Consider the following 19,515-nt stretch of genomic DNA (forward strand, 5'->3'; position numbering starts at 1 on the left):
TTTACTCAAGAACGATGCACAGATACACATACAAACAAAGCGACTTGTGCAGGTTAAGGGATTTTGCAGCAATTCTGTAACACAAAATAAAGATCCTCATGCATTCTAGGGCAGAGTCCTGTGAGAAGGTGGGGCAGGTGGGGGTGGGGTGGGGTAATAGGCCTTCTACCGAAATCATTGCATCCCATGTTCCCAACACAGAAAGTCAGCAGTGGACCTAGGTCTACAATTGGTATTAGGATAAAAAGAAATTGAGTATTATTACTGTTTCTGCCTTCATAGTGCCTTTGTTTCAGAGATGCTGGGAGATAAGACACATACAACTACAACATTCTGTACATACAGCCTAGTAACATTCTATAGCATGACCTAGTAATTCAATCTTTTAAAAAATGTGAAGAAAGACATTTTCAACTGGAGGCCAAGTCAGCAAACTTTATGTGAGCCCAAAGAGATTGATTCAGGGAAAAGCTTTATGAAGGTTTTCCTGAGAAGCCTCTAAGTCAGAGAAAAGTAGGAACACTCACCTTGAACTTCTAGGTACACATTTTGAATCCAGAGTCATGTTTGAAATCTCATGTTTTATTTGAAAATTTTATGAGATTTTTTATTCTACCCTAGAACAAATCTGTGCTTAATAAAAAAAAAAAGAGCTAATTTTTTAAAAGGATAAAATTAGCAAACCTCTATCAAGATCCATTAAGAAATAAGAGAACCCAAATAAAGAAAAGCAGACATGAAAGAGGAGATATTACAACCCACAGGAATACAACAGGTCATTAAGGAACACTGGACACAAATATCCCAATCTAGAAAAAATGAATATATTTCTAGAAACATAAAACTTCCAAAAGAAACCAAGAAGAAAGAAAATCCAGACTGATTACTAGAAATGAAATTGAAGCAGGAATAATAAATAAATAAATAAATAAATAAATAAATAAATAAATAAAAAACTTACAACACAAAAAAATTCCAGAACCAGATGACTTCACAGAGAAATTCTACCAAACATTTAAAAAAAGAGTTAATACCTAGTCTCCTCAAACTATTCAAAAAAAGAAGAAGAAGAAGAAGAAGAAGAAGAGGAAGGAGCACTTCCAAACTCATTGTATTTTCAACATAATATTGGAAATCCTAGCATAGCAATCAAACAAAAATCAAGATAGCCAAATTGGAAAGAAAAAAGTAAAACTGGCACTACTTGCAGGTGACATGAAACTATATTTAGAAAACCCTAAAGAATCTACCACAATTAATAATTAGTAAATAAATTCAATAAATTAGCAGGATACAAAACTGATATAAAGGAATCAGTACTGCCTGTTCTTTAATATTAAAATATTGTGCATTTCGTAGGCCATGAAGAATGTTGGTGCTCCAGAAAGATGGGCTTTTTTTTTTATGTGTGTGATAAGCATGTGTGTGTGTGTGTGTGTGTGTGTGTGTGTGTGTGTCTTTCTGTATGTCCCCTCAATATCACTGCTTCCTTTTTTGGTAGTAGGTGCTAAAGCTACAACTGAGAAGGGTTCAGAGATAATGTTACCCTGAGGAATATGATCATTTCACAGCATCATATTACTGAGGAGATTGAAGCAACCATAGGGCTTTTTGAAAACTGTGAGCAAGAGTAAAAGCACAGGTGATGCCTACTGAGCAGGAGCCAGTATAAGTCATGGACTCCATCACATGGAACCTAAAGCTGGTGGGACTCTGTCTTCTACTATGAAAGTAGCCATGGTTTATATTGAAAAGTTGAATGTGTTCCTTCATGAAAAGCTAATATTAGTTTCTAATTTAAAACTAGAAACATATTTGTGAAATAAACGTGCCTGACACCAATTAAACAGAATGACATTAGGATCTCAGCTCCTAGCCAGGCTCTAGTATCATCTCCTCAATGGAAAGAACATAATGCTTTGGAATCAGAGACCAGGATTAAATCTCAAGTCAACTACATAAAACGGCATAATAGTTGTATATATTTAGGCAAACTATTTACCCCCTCTAAACTGGAGTTTCTTAAGAAATATTAACTGCACAAGGCTGTGTGGCAGATGAGTAGTAATGAATATTAATGATAAGGTCTGGCACACAGTAGGCAGTCAATAATGGTAGCTATTATTACTATAAACAGAGACTATATAAAATTTAATTCCACACATTGAAGTGAACTTGGACAAATTATTAATGAAAAGAAAAATGGAGACCTATAAAAGTCAGTACATAATTAAGAGCTTAAAATTTAATGTATATTGTGTATGCTTACAGAGTTTACAGTATAGCAAAATTAATTAAGGTTGAAGAACTGAAGACTAGAATAGATTATGGAGAGAAGATCTGTACAGATAGAGGTAAGACTAGAATTTACAATCGCTTCTCGGCCTTTTGGCTAAGATCAAGTGTAGAATTTACAGTTCACTCAATATAGGATAATTCCTCAAAATAACATTCTGCAAGATATTTTGAATAAAGTAAAGAGAAACATCTGTATCATTTGAGGACCAATTAAGAATAAATTATAAATGAGAGAAAGGAGAGACAATAGTGGCCTGTAGATAATAAGCTCCTGTTGCTCTCTAGCTTGATTCATTTTAGATGTGAAGGTTTAAATTGCTGTGAAATATAGCTGAATCTTCTCTGCAACCCTGGTCTCCTTATGGCCATCACAATGTGACACCCAGGCAGTAAGAGCTAAACCTAAGGAACGATTGTGTTATATTCTAGACATTATATTTTGAAAAGAATATTGATAGAAAAAAAATATGTACAACATAAGGGAACTTGATGGTGGAAAGTCCAATGATGAAGAGATGTATCTTAGAAGAAATAAATATTAAGAATATAGCCCTAACCATATCTTAGAAAAAATAAAGATAAAGAATGTAGCCCTGACCAGTATGGCTCATTTGGTTGAGCATCTTCCCATGCACAGAAGGGTCTCTGGCTCAATTCCTGGTCAGGGCATATACCCTGGTTGTGGGCTCGATCCTGAGTAGGAGGTGTGCAATCTCTTTCTTTCTCTTTCTCTCTCTCTCTCTCCCTCCCTCTCTCTCTTTCTCTCTCTCTCTCTCTCTCTCTCTCTCTCTCTCTCTCTCTCTCTCTCTCTCTCTCTCCCTCCCTCCCTCCCTCCCTCCCTCCCTCCTTCTAATAAAAACATTTTAAAGTAAAAGAATACCATATATAAGAACACCAAAAGAAATGTGGATACTGTCTTTAGGTATATACAGAAAAATCATGATAAAGTGGAAAAGCTATGGTGTGAGATGTTCCAGCGAACAGACCTCAGGGGAGTGGTTTGGTGCTTTGGTGCTACCTGGAGATAGGTGGGTACAATGGAAGGCAGGATACTCTGGAAGTTACATTTTTTGTGGAGCAGGGACTTGAACTGTCCTGTGAAGCCATTTGTGGGTGTGTGCTTATGAGAAAGAAGATGAAGCAGCCATCTACCTGGAATGTTTTTAGGAAATGTGGAAATCTACAGGTCATGGCTGGACTACAATAACTCTAAAGGTCTGCATTCCCCAACTCTTACAGCCTCTGACTTTGTAAACTGACTTTTCAAAAAAGTAGAAATCCAATAGAGGCCAAGGCCAAGCACCCCATTTCCATTGAAAAGGTAAATCAAAGGTTGTGACTCTGCTTTAAATGATTTTTTAAATTATTTAGAATTGCATTAGAGCAGATAAGAGATGAAAGCTAGTATCCTTATCTTAATGATATTTAAGCTGCTAAATAAGGTTAGCATTAACTGATTGATGGCGTTTCCTGAGCCATGCCCATATGTCACCTTGGAAGTTGCATATGCTGCTGTGGCACCTTTAGTTTCATCCCAGAGCTTCTCAAATATATAGGCATTCCAGAAGGGTCCTAGATAAAGAATGAATGGCAAATAGTTAGAAAATGCTATCCTATCACATAAACTCAGCTAGTGCCAAAGATGGCCTGGCCAGATGGTTTTCAAGATGAGGATAAAGATTAAACTAGAATATAACTAGAAAAACTGAAAAATGGTATAAAATTGATCATTGCAGTTCTCAGTCCAGGATATTCCTGATGATCCTTGCTCACATTGTGCTCCTATAACCCCTTGTTTGTTAAAGACTATGGGAACATTCTAGCCAGGCCACTACTTCTCCAAATAATGCAAATTGAAGTGAGCGTGTGAGTTCAATTTCTCAAAAGACATTCTTCGTCTCATGTGTTATTCACAAAAGTACATGCTAAAGGAAGATATCATCATCCTTATTTTGGGGGAAAATGTATAATAATAATAATAATAAGCACAAAGTCACACAGTCAGAACCATTATTTATTTCTTCTCCTAGTAAACAGGTCTTTGTACAGGACTAGACATTATGGAGAGGATTTGGGGGGATGATGGTGTTGTTTTTTTTCAATTAACATGCAAAGGTCCATGAATGACAGATCTAAACAGTTTCTCAGACTTTATCTATATTGTCATATGGGGTTAGATAATTATCAGCTGTGTGATGCATTCCTGTGCATTGCTAGATACTCACTAACATCCCTGACCTGTACCCACTAGATGCCAGTAGCAAAGTCCCAATTGTGACAACTGAAAATGTCTCCATATATTGTCAAATGTCCCCCGGGGAAACAGCTTCTAATTGATAAACTAATGTTACCAGGTTTAATTTCGTTATGAGAGAAACACCAACTAAGTAGTCCACAGTGGGAACATGTGAGTTCTGTGTGAGGCATGTGTGTACATATACATGTATATCTTGGACAGAGAACTCTCTACTGTCTTTGATTTCTTCTAGGAATCAAACCCTCCTAACACACACACACACACACACACACACACAAGCAGAGGTGTCCTCTTGGCTTTAGTTTCTAATCTAGGATAAGTTAGGTGGTGTGTAACATGAGACTCATTGGCCAAGTGGGAAACTTTTATTTCACCATATACAAAATGATATTATTTCCTCAATGAAGTTACAAAACACTTATCCATAGAAACTCAATAACTCAAATTGAATTTTCCAACAAAAATTACATTTGTATGCATAACAGATAGAGATCTTTATCTCAATGTATTAACAAGGGTGAAAACATTTATAGTTTTACATTTCCCCCTTTAATTGTTTTTGTTTCACTTGCTCAGACGTTTCTTGGAATATTTACAGCATACAGACCCTATCGCAATTATAGCTTTTTAAGCCAAAATTTTACTTAGTGCATATATATAGCTACTCAGTACTCAAAATTAATATGAGTGCTGACTAGATTATGAAATATTTCTATTGTAGACTCACAGTTTTAGAAATAATTTCAACCATTTCAACCTTCTTTGATGTGTTCAAAGGTGCCTAAACACGTGGTATTAACTTTTGTTAATAAGAAGGGTGCAGTATTAAAAATACACGCACAAACTTCTCCAAAACACATGACATAACATAAGATCATTTCAAAATAACAAATAATATCTCAAAAGCTAAAGAACCACTTTGTAATTTTATGACTCTTCCTGTATTCTTTAATTAGATCATTGTGGAAGAAGCTTTGTGTTTCTCAGGTAACAGTGTATTTGCCTAAATTAATTCCAAAGCAAGGTGCTCATTAATCTCATGTACACTTATTATCCAAATGCTCAAGTATCATTATCTCCTGATTATGTTACTAAAATGTCGCTGAACATATTTGAAGTTTTGCATTCTATCCATTAGATAAAAGAACCATATGGGGAAAAACCATAAAAAAATAACCACAATAAATCTAAATTCAAAGGCTGCACACTGAATGCCACCCTAAAACAGATCAGCCACAGTGGAACATGGCAGCACACCTCCCAACATCCTTTTGGCAAACCCCATCCAATAAATAAATATTCATTCTCGTCCAGGTGCCCATTTCAATGTATTATCTAGAGAGGTAAATATCCATTCACAAAGGTGACACCAACATCAATATTGACCTGGAGGAATAATAAATTTTGACATTTACCAAATAAACAAACAAACAACAACAACAACAAACAAAAAAAAAAAACAGTTCATGTAGAATATATTATACAAAGGTATGTAAAATTTCACCTGGTTTGTTAACCATGAAAGAAAACAAAAGAAACTCAAATGTACTAGTATTCGCATTTGTGTGTGTATATATATATATAGTGTGTATATATATGTATATATATACACACTACATTACATTATTTATTATATGTAATTCCATCAACAATAGAGAGAGAAAAAAAAACATCTTGCATTCACTTGAGTTTACTTTCATATGTGAGTGCTGTGTAGATCTACATGCAATGGGATTTTCTAATGGATGGTTCTCTAAGTACACATTCAAGCCTGTGACTACAATTAACAATCCAGTCAAAATTAGAAACCAAGACTGAATCCAGACATGCAACACTTTTATTTAATCTGAGATCTTTCACCACTTCTAGTCCATTGATTATCACTAGGGTCCTTTGGGAGGGCCTTATTGAAAGAGGCCAAGTTCCATTTCTCTCACAAGAATGGGGCCTTACAGACATGATGTATTGAGGTGGCACTGACCTTTGTGCCCACATCCAGCCATTGGCCCTAGACTGCCCTTGAATCAAGCTTGCTCTCTCCACCTGGGTTTACCTTTACTTGCCTAAGCTTTGATTCAATTTATCCAGTGGTTTCCGTCATTCACTGATGGATAACATGAAACCTTCTTTTTTGTGGAGGTCCCAAGAGGATATCTGGGATGGGAGTGGATATATAAATGTCTTCACAAGATTAGTTTTCTTTAAAAATCAGAATAGTTATTGACTATCAATTAACTAAGGAGACTGAAATGAGGGGATGTTTCTTTGACGAGGTATTATTTTTTCAAATCAGCAAATGTCAGTAACATTCTTTGCCCTGTGACTTATATAAAATAGCATAAAGAAAAAAAACAGATTTCCAAAGGGTTAAACATAGGCACCTGGGCAGTAGTAACATTAAAAATGTTAATGATCTCAACAGTCAGATGGGAAGGCCAGCAGCCAAGCGTTGGTGACCATTGAGGGTGCCAGCCCTCCTTTCCTGGAATCTTTATGTGCCTAATTGCTTGTGCATGAAATGTGCACTGAGAAATGCCTGCACTGAGGACCAAGATGGATGTCCTCACGTGCCTTCCCTGAGGATCAGAGGAGACTGAGGGCGACTGAGGGCGGGGTTCTGTACTCCTTACACCTTCTTCCTAAAAGCAGAATCTTTGTATTTGCTTATTGAAATTCTGTACACGATTTCATCTTGAAAACGAAATGTTCTGCTCCTAAAATAAGCTTAAATACTAGGGAGTTATTCCTTGAAACTAATTCTTTAGAGGAGCTGGAACCCAGCATTTATTAATTGCCTCAGTGTGAACCACTTCAGAGCCTCCTATGTCTTTTCCTGAGAACAGCATAGAGGGAGAGAGTCAAGATTATGAGGGTACAGGGTGGAGGACCAATCACCCAGCCTCCGAAAACTAAAACAAGAAAACAGCTGAAAAGGAGGGTAAAAGACACAAGGACAGAACTTACAACAATGCCAAGCAATAGTGCAGGTCCAAAGAACAAGGGCAGGTCAGAAGAGCAAGTGCAGGAGAGCTGAGAAGTAAGCAAAGAATGCCCATGCATCTGTGATCAAAGCAATTCACACCCAGGCTGGTCCTCCTCTACCAAGCACCTGGGGTGTGATGAAGAGTACAGGTATTGGGTATGAACTTTTTAACCCCTCTCCATCTATTCCTACCAGTTGAAAGGGGTTACGGGCTGGGTGTGGGCTGAACTCTGCAGTCCAAAGATGGAGAACAGAACTGAATGCCACTGAAACTGTATCACTAACAGATTTTTATCATTAGCATCAACTTAAAAATATCAGAACTTTCATCTAAAATTCTTGGACTGTTGGAGTATGATGTAGTGATGACAATATGACATTTAGGGAAAATAGTCTCTAGGGAGAATGAAACAGGAGCAGGTGTGCTAATGGTGGGCACTGATCATTGAGTCCAAGGCCATTAGTTGCAGGCACAGAGCCTGGCCTTAAAGAGTTGATGGCATGAGCTTTAATGAATGATGCAATTGACTTTTACAGTGGTCAGACCAACAGAAACTTTTTTGCCACAGAGATTTCTAGGTGTGGGTGAAGGACTGCTTGCAAGGTTAGAATTACCTAAACACTAAGAGAAATCTGTAGATCTAGACAAAGAAGTCATTTTTCACCAGAGATGAAGAGGACTGGAAAGTTGAACACCTCTCAGTTTAAGAATAGCTCTGCCTTAACTTTGGGTTTAAGGAAACAACAGTTTGAGTAAAAATAATGTATGGATTTTAGAGTCAGAGAACGTGTATTATAATCCCATTGTGACCTTCGAACTATTTAATTTTGGTTAATTACCTAACCATCCAAGCCAGCACATTATCACTCAGGAATATCTTAAATATTAAATCCCCTGGGTTCTTATGCATTTTTTTTCTAGCGAGTGTCACTTCAATGGAAAAGTTCAAAAAGCTTTAGTTTCTACCAGAAAAGCATAAAAACAAGTCATATAGCAAATGTTAATTGAAGTCAGCAGTGGGGAAGAACAACTGTCCATAGGACTAAGGTTGAAGAGTAAAATAAGACCATATCAGTTACCGCTCCCTCATGGACAGAAACCTTGCCAAGGAAGAGACACATTTCTTGATCTATCCCCCAACATCCCAACATTCCAATCTGCTGGTTTCATTTCTTGTGATTGTATCAAAAATTTCCTGTTGGTTGTACAATGAGAGGCATTAATCTCCTTTAATATCCTGGTGAGCTCAGCCTGTCTCCAATCTGGAACAATCTGACCCAAATCCTGTCACCAGGCAGAGCTTTCTCTCCAAGGTAAACTGTGATGTGAGAGCACAGGGCAGGGTGGCTCAGTGGGTTCCAGGCAGACTGGAGTGGGTCCTGGTGAACTTTTTACACACAGCTGCTCCACACAGCTCCATTCCCCTTCACTACTTACCCTCCTGTGAATGGATAAGCGCTCATCACTTCCCACATGGACTGTCCAACCTGCAGCTCACACCTGCCACAGGGAATAGGATATGAATCTACGGATTGCTCCCAGGTGAGAGAAGAGACAGGGTCATTCCTCTTGGACATGCTGAGTGTTCCATTGTTTGCTCTTCCTCAACTCAGAACATCATCTCCCCTCTTCAGACACCCAGTATTATTCGCTCTTCTAAACCTTTCTTTGGCAAAAGGTGTGTTTCTCTCAGCCAAGTATAGTTCAATATAGATTTACATTCCTATATTTTCTATCCCCAGGGGGCTCTGTGTGGCAATGCTTATCTTTATAATGAATGGTTTTCCCTCATATTTACAGCTTAGCAGGCTTATGGAGTTCACAGAGAGTGTTTGGGGATAGACGACTGGGGATACTATTATATCAGATGGGCTCTCCCAGGGCCTGGGATGGGGGGGTCATGGCCCGGGGGGGGGGGGGGCAGACCCTGTAAGGCCTGCCCTCAGAATAGGTTTTGTTGTGCCTACAGAGTTTCACAAGACAGCCCTGGGTCCAACAGACTTGCCCCTCCTCTCATGTTTTATCATAATCAGGAGTTCAGAGAAAAGCCTGAGGTAACACCCAACCACATGGCCCCAGGACAGAGAGGAGTGGGAGAGGAAGGGAAAATGTGAAAGACAGAGGAAGGGAAAAAGGGGTGCAGGGCAGAGAAAATATAAATTAACTAAACCATAGCCTAGATTAACACTGACAAGCATCTGTCTGTTAGGCATGTTGCTTTAGACAATCTTCAGAAGAATATTTCTGCTTCCAAAGGTGGATAGTTAAAAATAATATACATCATGATTGCTGTTTTGGCATTTCCCTTCACTTTCTATCTTCAACATCACTGTTGTCATCCTTTAAAACTCAATCAATTCAGCTGATCCTGTGAACAGATGGCATTAATCAACCCCCAAGAATATGCACAAAAGACATTAGGGAAGTAGTGACATGGAATTTATGCAAATTAAACACCGATAATAGAGAATCAATGCGGCACTCCCAAGTCCCCCAGTTCCTGTTTTCACGGAGGAACCAGAGTGGTAGTAATGATCCCGGTTCACCCCCTGCCCAAGACAGCATGGGAAGGGGGATGTGGAGGTTTAATTACACATTCTTTAATGACTAGTTCTAACTCTGCTGACAAAACCCAGCATAATTTACAGACTGAAAGATACATCAAGATGATAGATACAGACAGCATATGCTATATGGTGCCATGCAAATCTGAAATATACCACACTGAGAATCTGGTCATTTGGTATTCCCAGGGAAGAGGTTCATTTCAGAGAGCAGAGCACCTCTCTCAGCATCTAGAGCTCTCATTTGTCAAAAACAATGGGAGCAGCTGTAGGATGCATTTTAACCACCAATCTGTGCCTTTTGTGAATGCACTAGCTCATCCACTTCCATGTTTTGAATTTACTTGGCCATTATTTTCTTTCTGATTCTTTGCAAACTTTGCATATTCTGAAACTTCCTTCTTTCGGCCCTTGTTAATTATCATATAAGTTATTGTAATAATCTCTTAATTAATTTTCTTACTATTATTCTTGGTCCATTCTAGTCTATTCTTTACCGTTATTTAAACACACACACACACACACACACACACACACACACAATGGAAATCTGACTTTGTATATCTTACATACACAATCCTTCAATGACTCTCCATAGCTTTAATAGTAAACATGTAAGAGCCCAACACTTGCCTATAGTTTCTTCTTCTGTCCCTCTGCCTCTGAGCTACTCATGCAGTCATTACAATACACCTCTCTCACACTTCGCAAGGAAAGCCTATAATAATCTCTGCATTTCTCCAGCCAGTGATGTCTGACTTTATTTGTCTTGCATTAATTTTCATTCCCCTCAGAGAGCTTGCCCTGATGCCCCAACCACCTTATATTATACCTTGTGATTAACTTTGTTATAGCATTTATCACTTTGACATGTTAAAAATTTTATTTTTCTGGCTGCCCATGTTCAAATTTCCTGGAGGACATAGACTGTATCTTCTTAGTCATCTTTACTTCTCCAGGTTAATTTTTGAAAGAAACCACAACCTTGAGTTTTGGGAAGAAAACCTTTAGTGAGGACTCATTTCTTTAAATGAGTAACACACACAAACCAATAACACTTAAATCTTCCCCCACCACAGTTTGATGAGATGACATTGGAGACTCAGAATAATGTTATTTGGGTTATGTTATAGAATTGCAATAAAAAAAGATCTGTCCAGTGATTTATGACTAAAACCCAATTAAATAGTACCCAAACTTTTCCTTTTTATACTGGAGCCTGGACTATGAAGAAGAGTTCATATATATATATACAGTCATTAAACTTGCAAAAATACTCAAAAAATGTATTAATAAAATTAGCTCAAGCTTTGTACTGAGTTCAGAGGGATGCAGAGGGTTTTTCATTTAGGACCCAATGGCCACTTGACAGGTCAGTAGAATCCTGTCATGGCAAAGGCAGACCCTACATGTGCAGGGCTCTCAGATTGCTTGGCCAATGGAAGGACCTGAGCTGGGTCTGCTCTGTCACCAACAGCCCCAAGCGCATATTCCTTGGCATCTCTAAAATGATAACAGGTAATGCCTGTCAGTCTAAAAATAAATCTAAAACAAAAACATTTAAAAAAAATTCTATCAATGATAGAATTATTTTAATTTAGAAATATTTTCTTTAGTTGGAGACCATTCATTTATTATCTCATCCATTCCTTTGTCCAATGTTTTAGTTTGAATATAGACATTGAAATAAAATATAATAATCAGGGAACTTACCATTTAATTAGGGAGACAAAGATTATAAGGAGTGCCATAGAAATATAATAGTAATATATAAGGGCACTTGACCCAGCCTGGGGAAAGTGTGTGTGTGTGTGTGTGTGTGTGTGTGTGTGTGTGTGTGTGTAGAGTTGGGGAAAAGTGAAAGAATATGAAAAATGGGAAAGGATATTCTAAACTAAGCAGACAAATTATGCAAATAAATGATGTGAGATGTGAGACAACATGGCTGTTTGTGGAGTGTGTGCGTTCCATAAAGTTAGAAATGTGGGGATGTACAAGAAGTGGTCACGATGAAGTCTAGTCTTATGCTGTTTGGTCTGATATCTATAAATGGACAAGACATAATGTCAACAGTGTTACCTTTCAGGTATTGAGGTGAGAGAGAGAGAGTGTGTGTGTGTGTGTATGTGTGTGTGTGGTCACAGCCTTTATTAAGTTTATGGCATTTCCTTATCACATTTTTATAGAAATTTATAAAAATATAAAGCATCTGGTACATGTCAGATGTGAGGCCTCTTATCTCTCATCATTGTAACACTTGGCTACTTGCATTGGATACAGATTGCAAATTTTTGGATGCTTCTTTAAAGAATGATTTAAGAGTTGGCTTTGGTAGAAATGGGACCTCCATCCCCTTTGCTAAGGATAGAGCTACAGAGACTAATCCTAGGAATCCTAATGCATCTTTCCACAGATACTCACACAGATCCTAACTTCATGGGAATGAATTAAATACCTTATAAAGACTGTGGTCGGTGGAGATAGGTAGATATAGTTCCAGATCCTGACTTTTTTTTTCATTGCTTAATTTTATGGTCCTGGAGAAATTATTAACTTCTATTAACCTTAAATGTGCTCATCTGTAAAGTGAATTTAATAAAATCTACCTAGTAGTGTTGCCTGGCCAAATTATGTGGACTTAGCATAGGAAATGAGAAACTCAAAATGCAAAGCAGTTACTAGAAATTAAAACCCTATTATGCTGTTGTTATAATAAAATTGCTTGACAATGCTGAGTACTATTACCCCGGAAGTATCCAAATGGAATAACCAGTAGGCAACATCAGCAGACAAGAATACATTATGATGAGATAGGCCCTTAATAATAATTTGATCCAACTTCTTTATTTAATACATCGAGAACATTAGGATAAGTCCATAACCTTCACAAGGACACCAGCCAGACAGTGTCAGAGCGCTGATGAATGAAGACAGCTCCCTTCTGCATTAAAAATGTCATTATTGGCTCTCAACCAGCACACTGAAGAGTCAATATAAAGCCCTACTGAGCGAGTGACTATTCTGGTCTTTCAGGTAACTGACCCTCCCCCTACTTTCTTATATGACTAGGATAATTAGCTCATGTATAAAAGCCATATTTGAGCAGATTTCTGAAATATAAGCTAAGGGGCTTTGATCACATTCTAAAGGTTTTTAGAATATTTCAAATAATGTATCATATTATTTTGTTTTGTAACAAACAGCCACTGAAAAATAAAGCAATGTAATTTAAAAAAAAAAGGGCAAAGGGAAGAGGGAAAAATGAAAACTTGCAATTTAGAGAACATTCATTCATTAGATTGAGAATAGGGGACTGGGAGCTTATTCCAATGGATATAAATTGTCTCATAATTCTTTCCCTTGTTTGAAAGTTGCTAGTCCTTTAAAATCTCCAACAGTCTAAACAGGAATCTGGTTTGGAGATGGGGGCTATGTGAATAGAAAGGGAAGAGAACTCAAATGGATGGTCAAAATTAATGCCATTCAGCCATGAAAATTTTAGGACTCTTCTACATGAGCATCACTACTTCCTTCACTTCTGCTAACCATATAACACAAAAAGTATGCTGCAAACACTTTCTTGATAAAAGAAACCAACATGATATTTGTTTGTTTGTAATATTACCTACTGATTGGGCTTGTGCATAACTATTAGTTAACTGAAGCTACAGTGGATCCCTTCATTTGAAGATCTCTGTGAATATGATTGGCACCCTTGTATATTTTAGATGAAGTTCTATGATGGAGGGCTAGGGTAAAGAGTTTTGTGTTTCCCAAGGTTATTATCCCTGTGAACCTAATATGCAAAAATAAATAGAATATTTACTGATAAAAATTAAGGTTTTTTTATAATCACATAACATTTGATTGTTGAAAAAAAAAAAAAAAGGGAAGTGAATAGTGACCTTGCTATCCATGCACTTATCTTCTGAATGCAAGTTCTCCCATCATAATGTTCTTTCAGTATATCTAATATGTGAAGAATATCCTCAGTAAAATGATAAGCAGCTGTTCTGTATGGGGTAGATACACATCTCAATTGCTATTTTATACCCAAGTATGTGAGCGCAGGAAGGTTGCATAACCTGATGGGTATTTGACATCTTAGCTGTGGCATAACTAGGGCTAGAACTCCATGGTGCTTCAAAATCCTGGTTTCCCTTTAATTAACTACTAAGTTACATTGTTTCTTCATGTGTCAAGTGAGTTGATCTTATATGTAAAAAGGTTTTTCATTTGACACCGGCCTTTCATATCTAAATTAACTAATTCCCTCAGGATAAATCCAAATACGTTGTAGCTATTTAATATCCTGAAAATCTGGAATGGGGAATTTCAGAGTCTTTTATTACTGGTTGATAATTATATTCTCTGCGCAAATTCATAATATCTATACTGTAGCTGGCCTTCTAACACAACTTTATTTAAACTTTATTTAATTAGAAATGTATAAAATCCATAATTGGGCAAGCATTTCCCCCTTGCTGATAAATGCCCAAATTGGCAAGATTATTACACACACACACCCACACACATTATTGTTAGAGAATGAAAACAAAGGTTGATTTTACTTGAACAAAGTTCATAGGCACACAGATACCATGGAGCATTTTGGATAACTAATCAATTTTCAAGGCTGCTGTTATAAATGACATGAAATATTGTTTCAAAATATAGAAAGAATATACTTGAAGAAGAGAATTTATCCAAACAATGTATACCCTTGTACAAATGGACCGCTGCTCAGTATCTGCAGGTGCGTGTTAATGGTGGGATGGCTGGGAAGTCAAGGCCCTGGGATGATGGTGAAGAGCAGGAGGATTGATGTCAGGGGGAGGGTGGAGTCCTCACTTCCATCTTTCCTCAGAGGCCTTGCCTCAGAGGTCTGAAGCCAACCCTAAGGTACTGAGTTCAGAAGTAATTTTCTGCTGCCAGACTATTGTTCACTTAATCCATGTTGTTCAGCATAACAAAAACATCCATCATTACTTTTTAGGAACACTGACCCCAAAATATTTAGCAAGCAGGGTGCATTCAATTGAAATGTTGGTTGGAAATAAGGAAATTAAACTGTCAATGATGAAATATTAAAGCTCATTATCACAAAGTTTTATTTTAAATTTTAGAATATGCTTCGTTGCTGCATTAGTAATGATAAGCATGAGCCTTAAATTAATACCATAATACTTTTATAATCATGATTATAACATATTAGCCATAATTCAATTAATTTACAGAAAATGTCATTCAATGATTTATATTTTCCTTTCCTCTTAAGAAGATGGACTATGTAATAAAGCCCAAACCATATTCCTATAGAGTATGTTCTGCCTGTTTCACCACTGCTCACTCCATCTTTGTGTGTCTTCAGAATATTCACTATTTTCAGAGGTAAATGTGCCCAAGTAAAACGGATTTCTCGCTGCACTTTTGCATTGCCGGGCCAATACTGACCTCTAGTGTTCCAGGAGGTAGAGCCATAGCTCAGCACCAAGCCTAACTTCCTCTTAATAAAGGGTTTAGATGTTTCTCTAAAGCATCATGGGAACAATTTCACTTAAAAGAAGAAAAGGAGGAGAATCAGGGGTAAGTTAAGGAGAAGGAGGAGGAGGAGGAGAAAGAGGAGGAGGAGGTGGAGGAGGAGGAAAAGGAGGAGAAGAAGAAATAATATTAGATTATAACCTGTCCTTACCTGTTCTCTGAAACAATTTCTAATCTAAGGCCTTTAGGACCTCCCTTTAGAGAGGTTGACCTCTTCAGTACTGCTTTAGAATTCAAACTTTAATAACACCTTCAGAAGGCATTACCACTAACTATAGATTCTGCACATCTACAATTTCCAATCACAGATAGAAACACCGGCTCTGCTTTGAGCAGTTTTCAGTAAATAACCATTGTTGAATTATCTTCCCTTGAGTGTCTTGCTCAGGGCCTTCTCAGACCTAAGAAGGTAGGAATAAAGAAGATGGTATGGAGCTGTCTTACTTTCAGAAATGGTTCTGATTACAAGCAACCGTATTAGAACGCATATGAGTAGATGTGTCTGAGGTACCAGTGGGGTTAGCAGACAGAGGAGCAAGCCCAGAAAATTGAAGAACAGGACCTTGGTAAACCATCTTTGGAAAAACACAGATGGCTTAATTGCATTCTTTCTCATTTAGGAGTTTTTGGAGCTGGAAACTTCCCCTTCTCTGCCTAGAGAGGCAGCTGAGCAATGGAGCTTAGATTTCTGATGGTTCCAGAGATGTATTCAACTTGGACACACTGGGTTCTTTAAATACCCGGTGCAGGTGGCAGATCCCCAGGTGTCCAGCCCGCCTGCTATTAAATTAAAAGCTCTGAGCTTTCAGGGTTAGAGCTTGGAGAACAGCTTGAACATTTGGGCACACTCCGTATGCATCCTTTGGCACAGAGATTTGAGGTGGGGTGTGCATCCCAGGGCCTCCTCCTGAGACGGGGACGGCATTGATCCTGTGGTCTGACTACACTGGGCCGTGACTCTGAGGCCAAACTCCTGTCCTCCTAACCGCTGTCCATTGGTGGCCAGACACCCCAGCCGGCGCCTTCCCCTCGCGGAGCTGAGAGCCGGTCTTGGAGGCACCGGGCTCCCTGCAAACCCCGGGCAGCCGCATTGGCAGAGGAGCCGAAGCCCCCGGGCTCCGAGGCGGGAGACTCTCCCCGCTCAGCCCCGTGGCGCAGACGCCCGGCCCCGGCCTTCCCGGCTCAGCGCCGGCGGCGGGCACCGGGCTGGAGCGGAGCGGGCGGAGGGCACGGACCCCTCCTTCTCCCTGAACTTCGCTGCGGGGCGAGGCCAGACAATCCATGGGCCCATCGTTCCAGCACCGCGAACTTTTGGGTAGGGGAGTCTGGAGCCACACCGATCAGCATCCCCCCCTCTGCTCGGAGCGGACACATTGGGCACCGGCTTCCCACGGCAGCTCCCCGTCCCCGCGCCCGGCTCCGGGCTCCGGGCCCCGAGCTCACTTACAGTTCGTCGCCGTCAATCCCGGGCGCCACGAGCCGGCGAACAGCAAAGTGAACACACTCAGCAGCAGCGGTTCCGAAGCCATGGCCCCGACCCAGCGCTCTCCTCCAGCCGAACCCCGAATTCCGTGCGCTGTCCGCCCCAGGACCCTGCCCACCCGCCCCGGCAGAGGCGCCGGCTCAGTCCATCCCGCCCGGAGCGGTTCCGAGCCGAGGCCGCGCTCAGTGCCCGCGGCTGCCGCCGCCGGTGCCGCCGCCTCCGCTCCGGAGCAGCGCAGCCAGAGCCGCTGCACCGGCGCCGCGCGGTGGATGCGGAGCTGCAATCAGCCCCGCGCCCGGCGATCGCCCCTTATAGGCGGCCGGCTGCCGGCGCCGCCCCCGCCCCGCCCCGCCCCGCCGCCTCCCGGCCCCCCGCGCCTCTGCCGGCGGCGGGCGCTGGGGCCGCGGGGGATGGAGAGGCTGCGGGTGCTCAGGGCCGGGGGCGGGGGGGGGGGGGGGTTAAGGGTGCTGCGGGGCGCTCAGGGCCGGGGGCGGGGGGAGGGGGGGGATGGGGAGGCCGGGGGGATGAGGGGTGCTGCGGGGCGCTCAGGGCCGGGGGCGCCGGGGGCATGAGGGGTGCTGCGGGGCGCTCAGGGCCGGGGGCGCCGGGGGGATGAGGGGTGCTGCGGGGCGCTCAGGGCCGGGGGCGCCAGGGGGATGAGGGGTGCTGCGGGGCGCTCAGGGCCGGGGGCGCCGGGGGGATGAGGGGTGCTGCGGGGCGCTCAGGGCCGGGGGCGCCGGGGGCGGGGGCGGGGGCGGGAGGACCTCGCCCAGGGCTCTCCGCGGGCGGCGGGGCGGCAGAGGACGGGAAGGGCTGGGGAAGAGGAAAGGGAAGGGGAAGAGGAAGGGAACCTGTCTGGGTCTGACACGGGTGCGGAGATGAGCCAGGTTCTGGAAGAAGGCAGCTGAAGGGCTATGGAAAGGAACTGGAAGACAACGCATTAGCGAGAACCGGCGGCGGGTGCGGTGCGGCCGGGCTCTGGGTCCGGAGCCGGGGTTCTGGCGCCCAGAGGCGGGGACTCGGGTCTGTTGGGTCAGAGCCGGCTGGGGTCCTGACTGCTCCTAAGCTCTCACACCTCGGGCCGCCGGAGCGGTGCAAGTTCGGGAAGGGGACACAGTTTCCGTTTCTTCCCGGGCCCCGGGAGGCTCCGTCTCTGGCTTCCAGTTTACAGCTGTGACTCTCCTGCCTCATCATAAATCAACTCCTTTTGCCGCTATTGGGAGCTGTCAGCCGTCAGGCTAACAGAATGAGGGCCGCGGTGATCTCTCTGCGGGAAGCTGCGATCCGGTTGGGAGAGGTCCCTCCGGGGAAGGTGCGTCCCCCGCGGCGGCAGCAGCAGGAGTGCGGGCGTCACCCGTCACCGGAGGCGCGGGCCCCGGCGGCGGCGGCAGGCTCTGCGGCGGGGTCAGCCCTGGTGTGTTACAGCTGGCTCACATCTCTGGGATAGCAACGACAGCTGCAAGGCAGTTGGACTGTTTTATTAGAGAAAGATCCTAGGGTCCTCCAGCGGGTTAAGGAATGGCCCTCCTACCTCTAACTCGAAGGGCGCGCAGTACCGTCAGTTGCAGAGTCCTGGACCAGGGGAGCTTCCCAGGACCAGGCTTCCCAGGACCAGGCAGCTAGGGAGACAGGCCCTGCCTGGGGGTGTCACCAGACTGGGAAGCTGAGGTGCAGGACTGCCCTGCTGGCAGGGCTGGAGGATGGAGGGGGAGGAGCGGGGTTAAGATCAGCTCTAGGGCTTTCTTCTGCTGAGGGCCCCCAGGGGCTGCTACCCTCCCCCCATCCCACCCCCGCCTTTGAGGACCCCAGGATTAAAAACAAGTATATGAGTCTATTAGAGAGTCTAGAAGAAAAAAAAAAGTGAACGTTATCTTGCTTTATATGTTCTTTAACACTTAGACCTTTAATATATATATATATATTGCAAATGTAATTTGCATTCTTGTCTGAACCTACTCATCTCTCATCACAACTGGAAGTAAGCTTTTTTTAAAAAAATCCTATCGATCATGTTTTTATACCTTTACTATACATATTTACATTCCTAGGAAATTTATAGTATTGTTTTGATTGCCTTTAACCAATATATAAATGGCATATTTCATTTTCCAACTTGCAATTTACTCAACATTATGTTTTTGAAATTTATACATTTGGATACGTAGATTCTGAATTCTTTCATTTTAACTGCTGTCTTATATTTCATTTTATGTGTACACCACAACATATTAATTATTCTGCTTGTTAATCTACAGATTAATTCTGGGGATTTTTCCTCAACACAAACTATACAATCTTGTACCTATCTCTTGGTGTTTCTCAAACATGTACTTGGGAGTAAATGCTTTGACCACAGGAAATGCCTCCAGCATTAGCAGGTGGTAGCAG

The 19,515-nt window shown here is 41.6% G+C and overlaps 1 protein-coding gene across 1 annotated transcript in view; it reads right to left on the minus strand.

Moving 5' to 3' along the window:
• The window catches only part of CNTNAP5 (contactin associated protein family member 5), a 777,625-nt gene extending 760,413 nt beyond the window's left edge, over positions 1 to 17,212 (minus strand). The window contains exon 1 of the mRNA XM_036421736.2: positions 17,092 to 17,212. Coding sequence (XP_036277629.1) covers positions 17,092 to 17,173 — 82 coding nt within the window. The 5' untranslated portion in view covers positions 17,174 to 17,212. The remainder of the gene's footprint in view (positions 1 to 17,091) is intronic.
• Positions 17,213 to 19,515: the final 2,303 nt, after the last annotated feature.

The sequence above is a fragment of the Pipistrellus kuhlii genome, unplaced genomic scaffold (assembly GCF_014108245.1).
Source record: "Pipistrellus kuhlii isolate mPipKuh1 unplaced genomic scaffold, mPipKuh1.p scaffold_m20_p_7, whole genome shotgun sequence".
NCBI lineage: Eukaryota > Metazoa > Chordata > Mammalia > Chiroptera > Vespertilionidae > Pipistrellus > Pipistrellus kuhlii.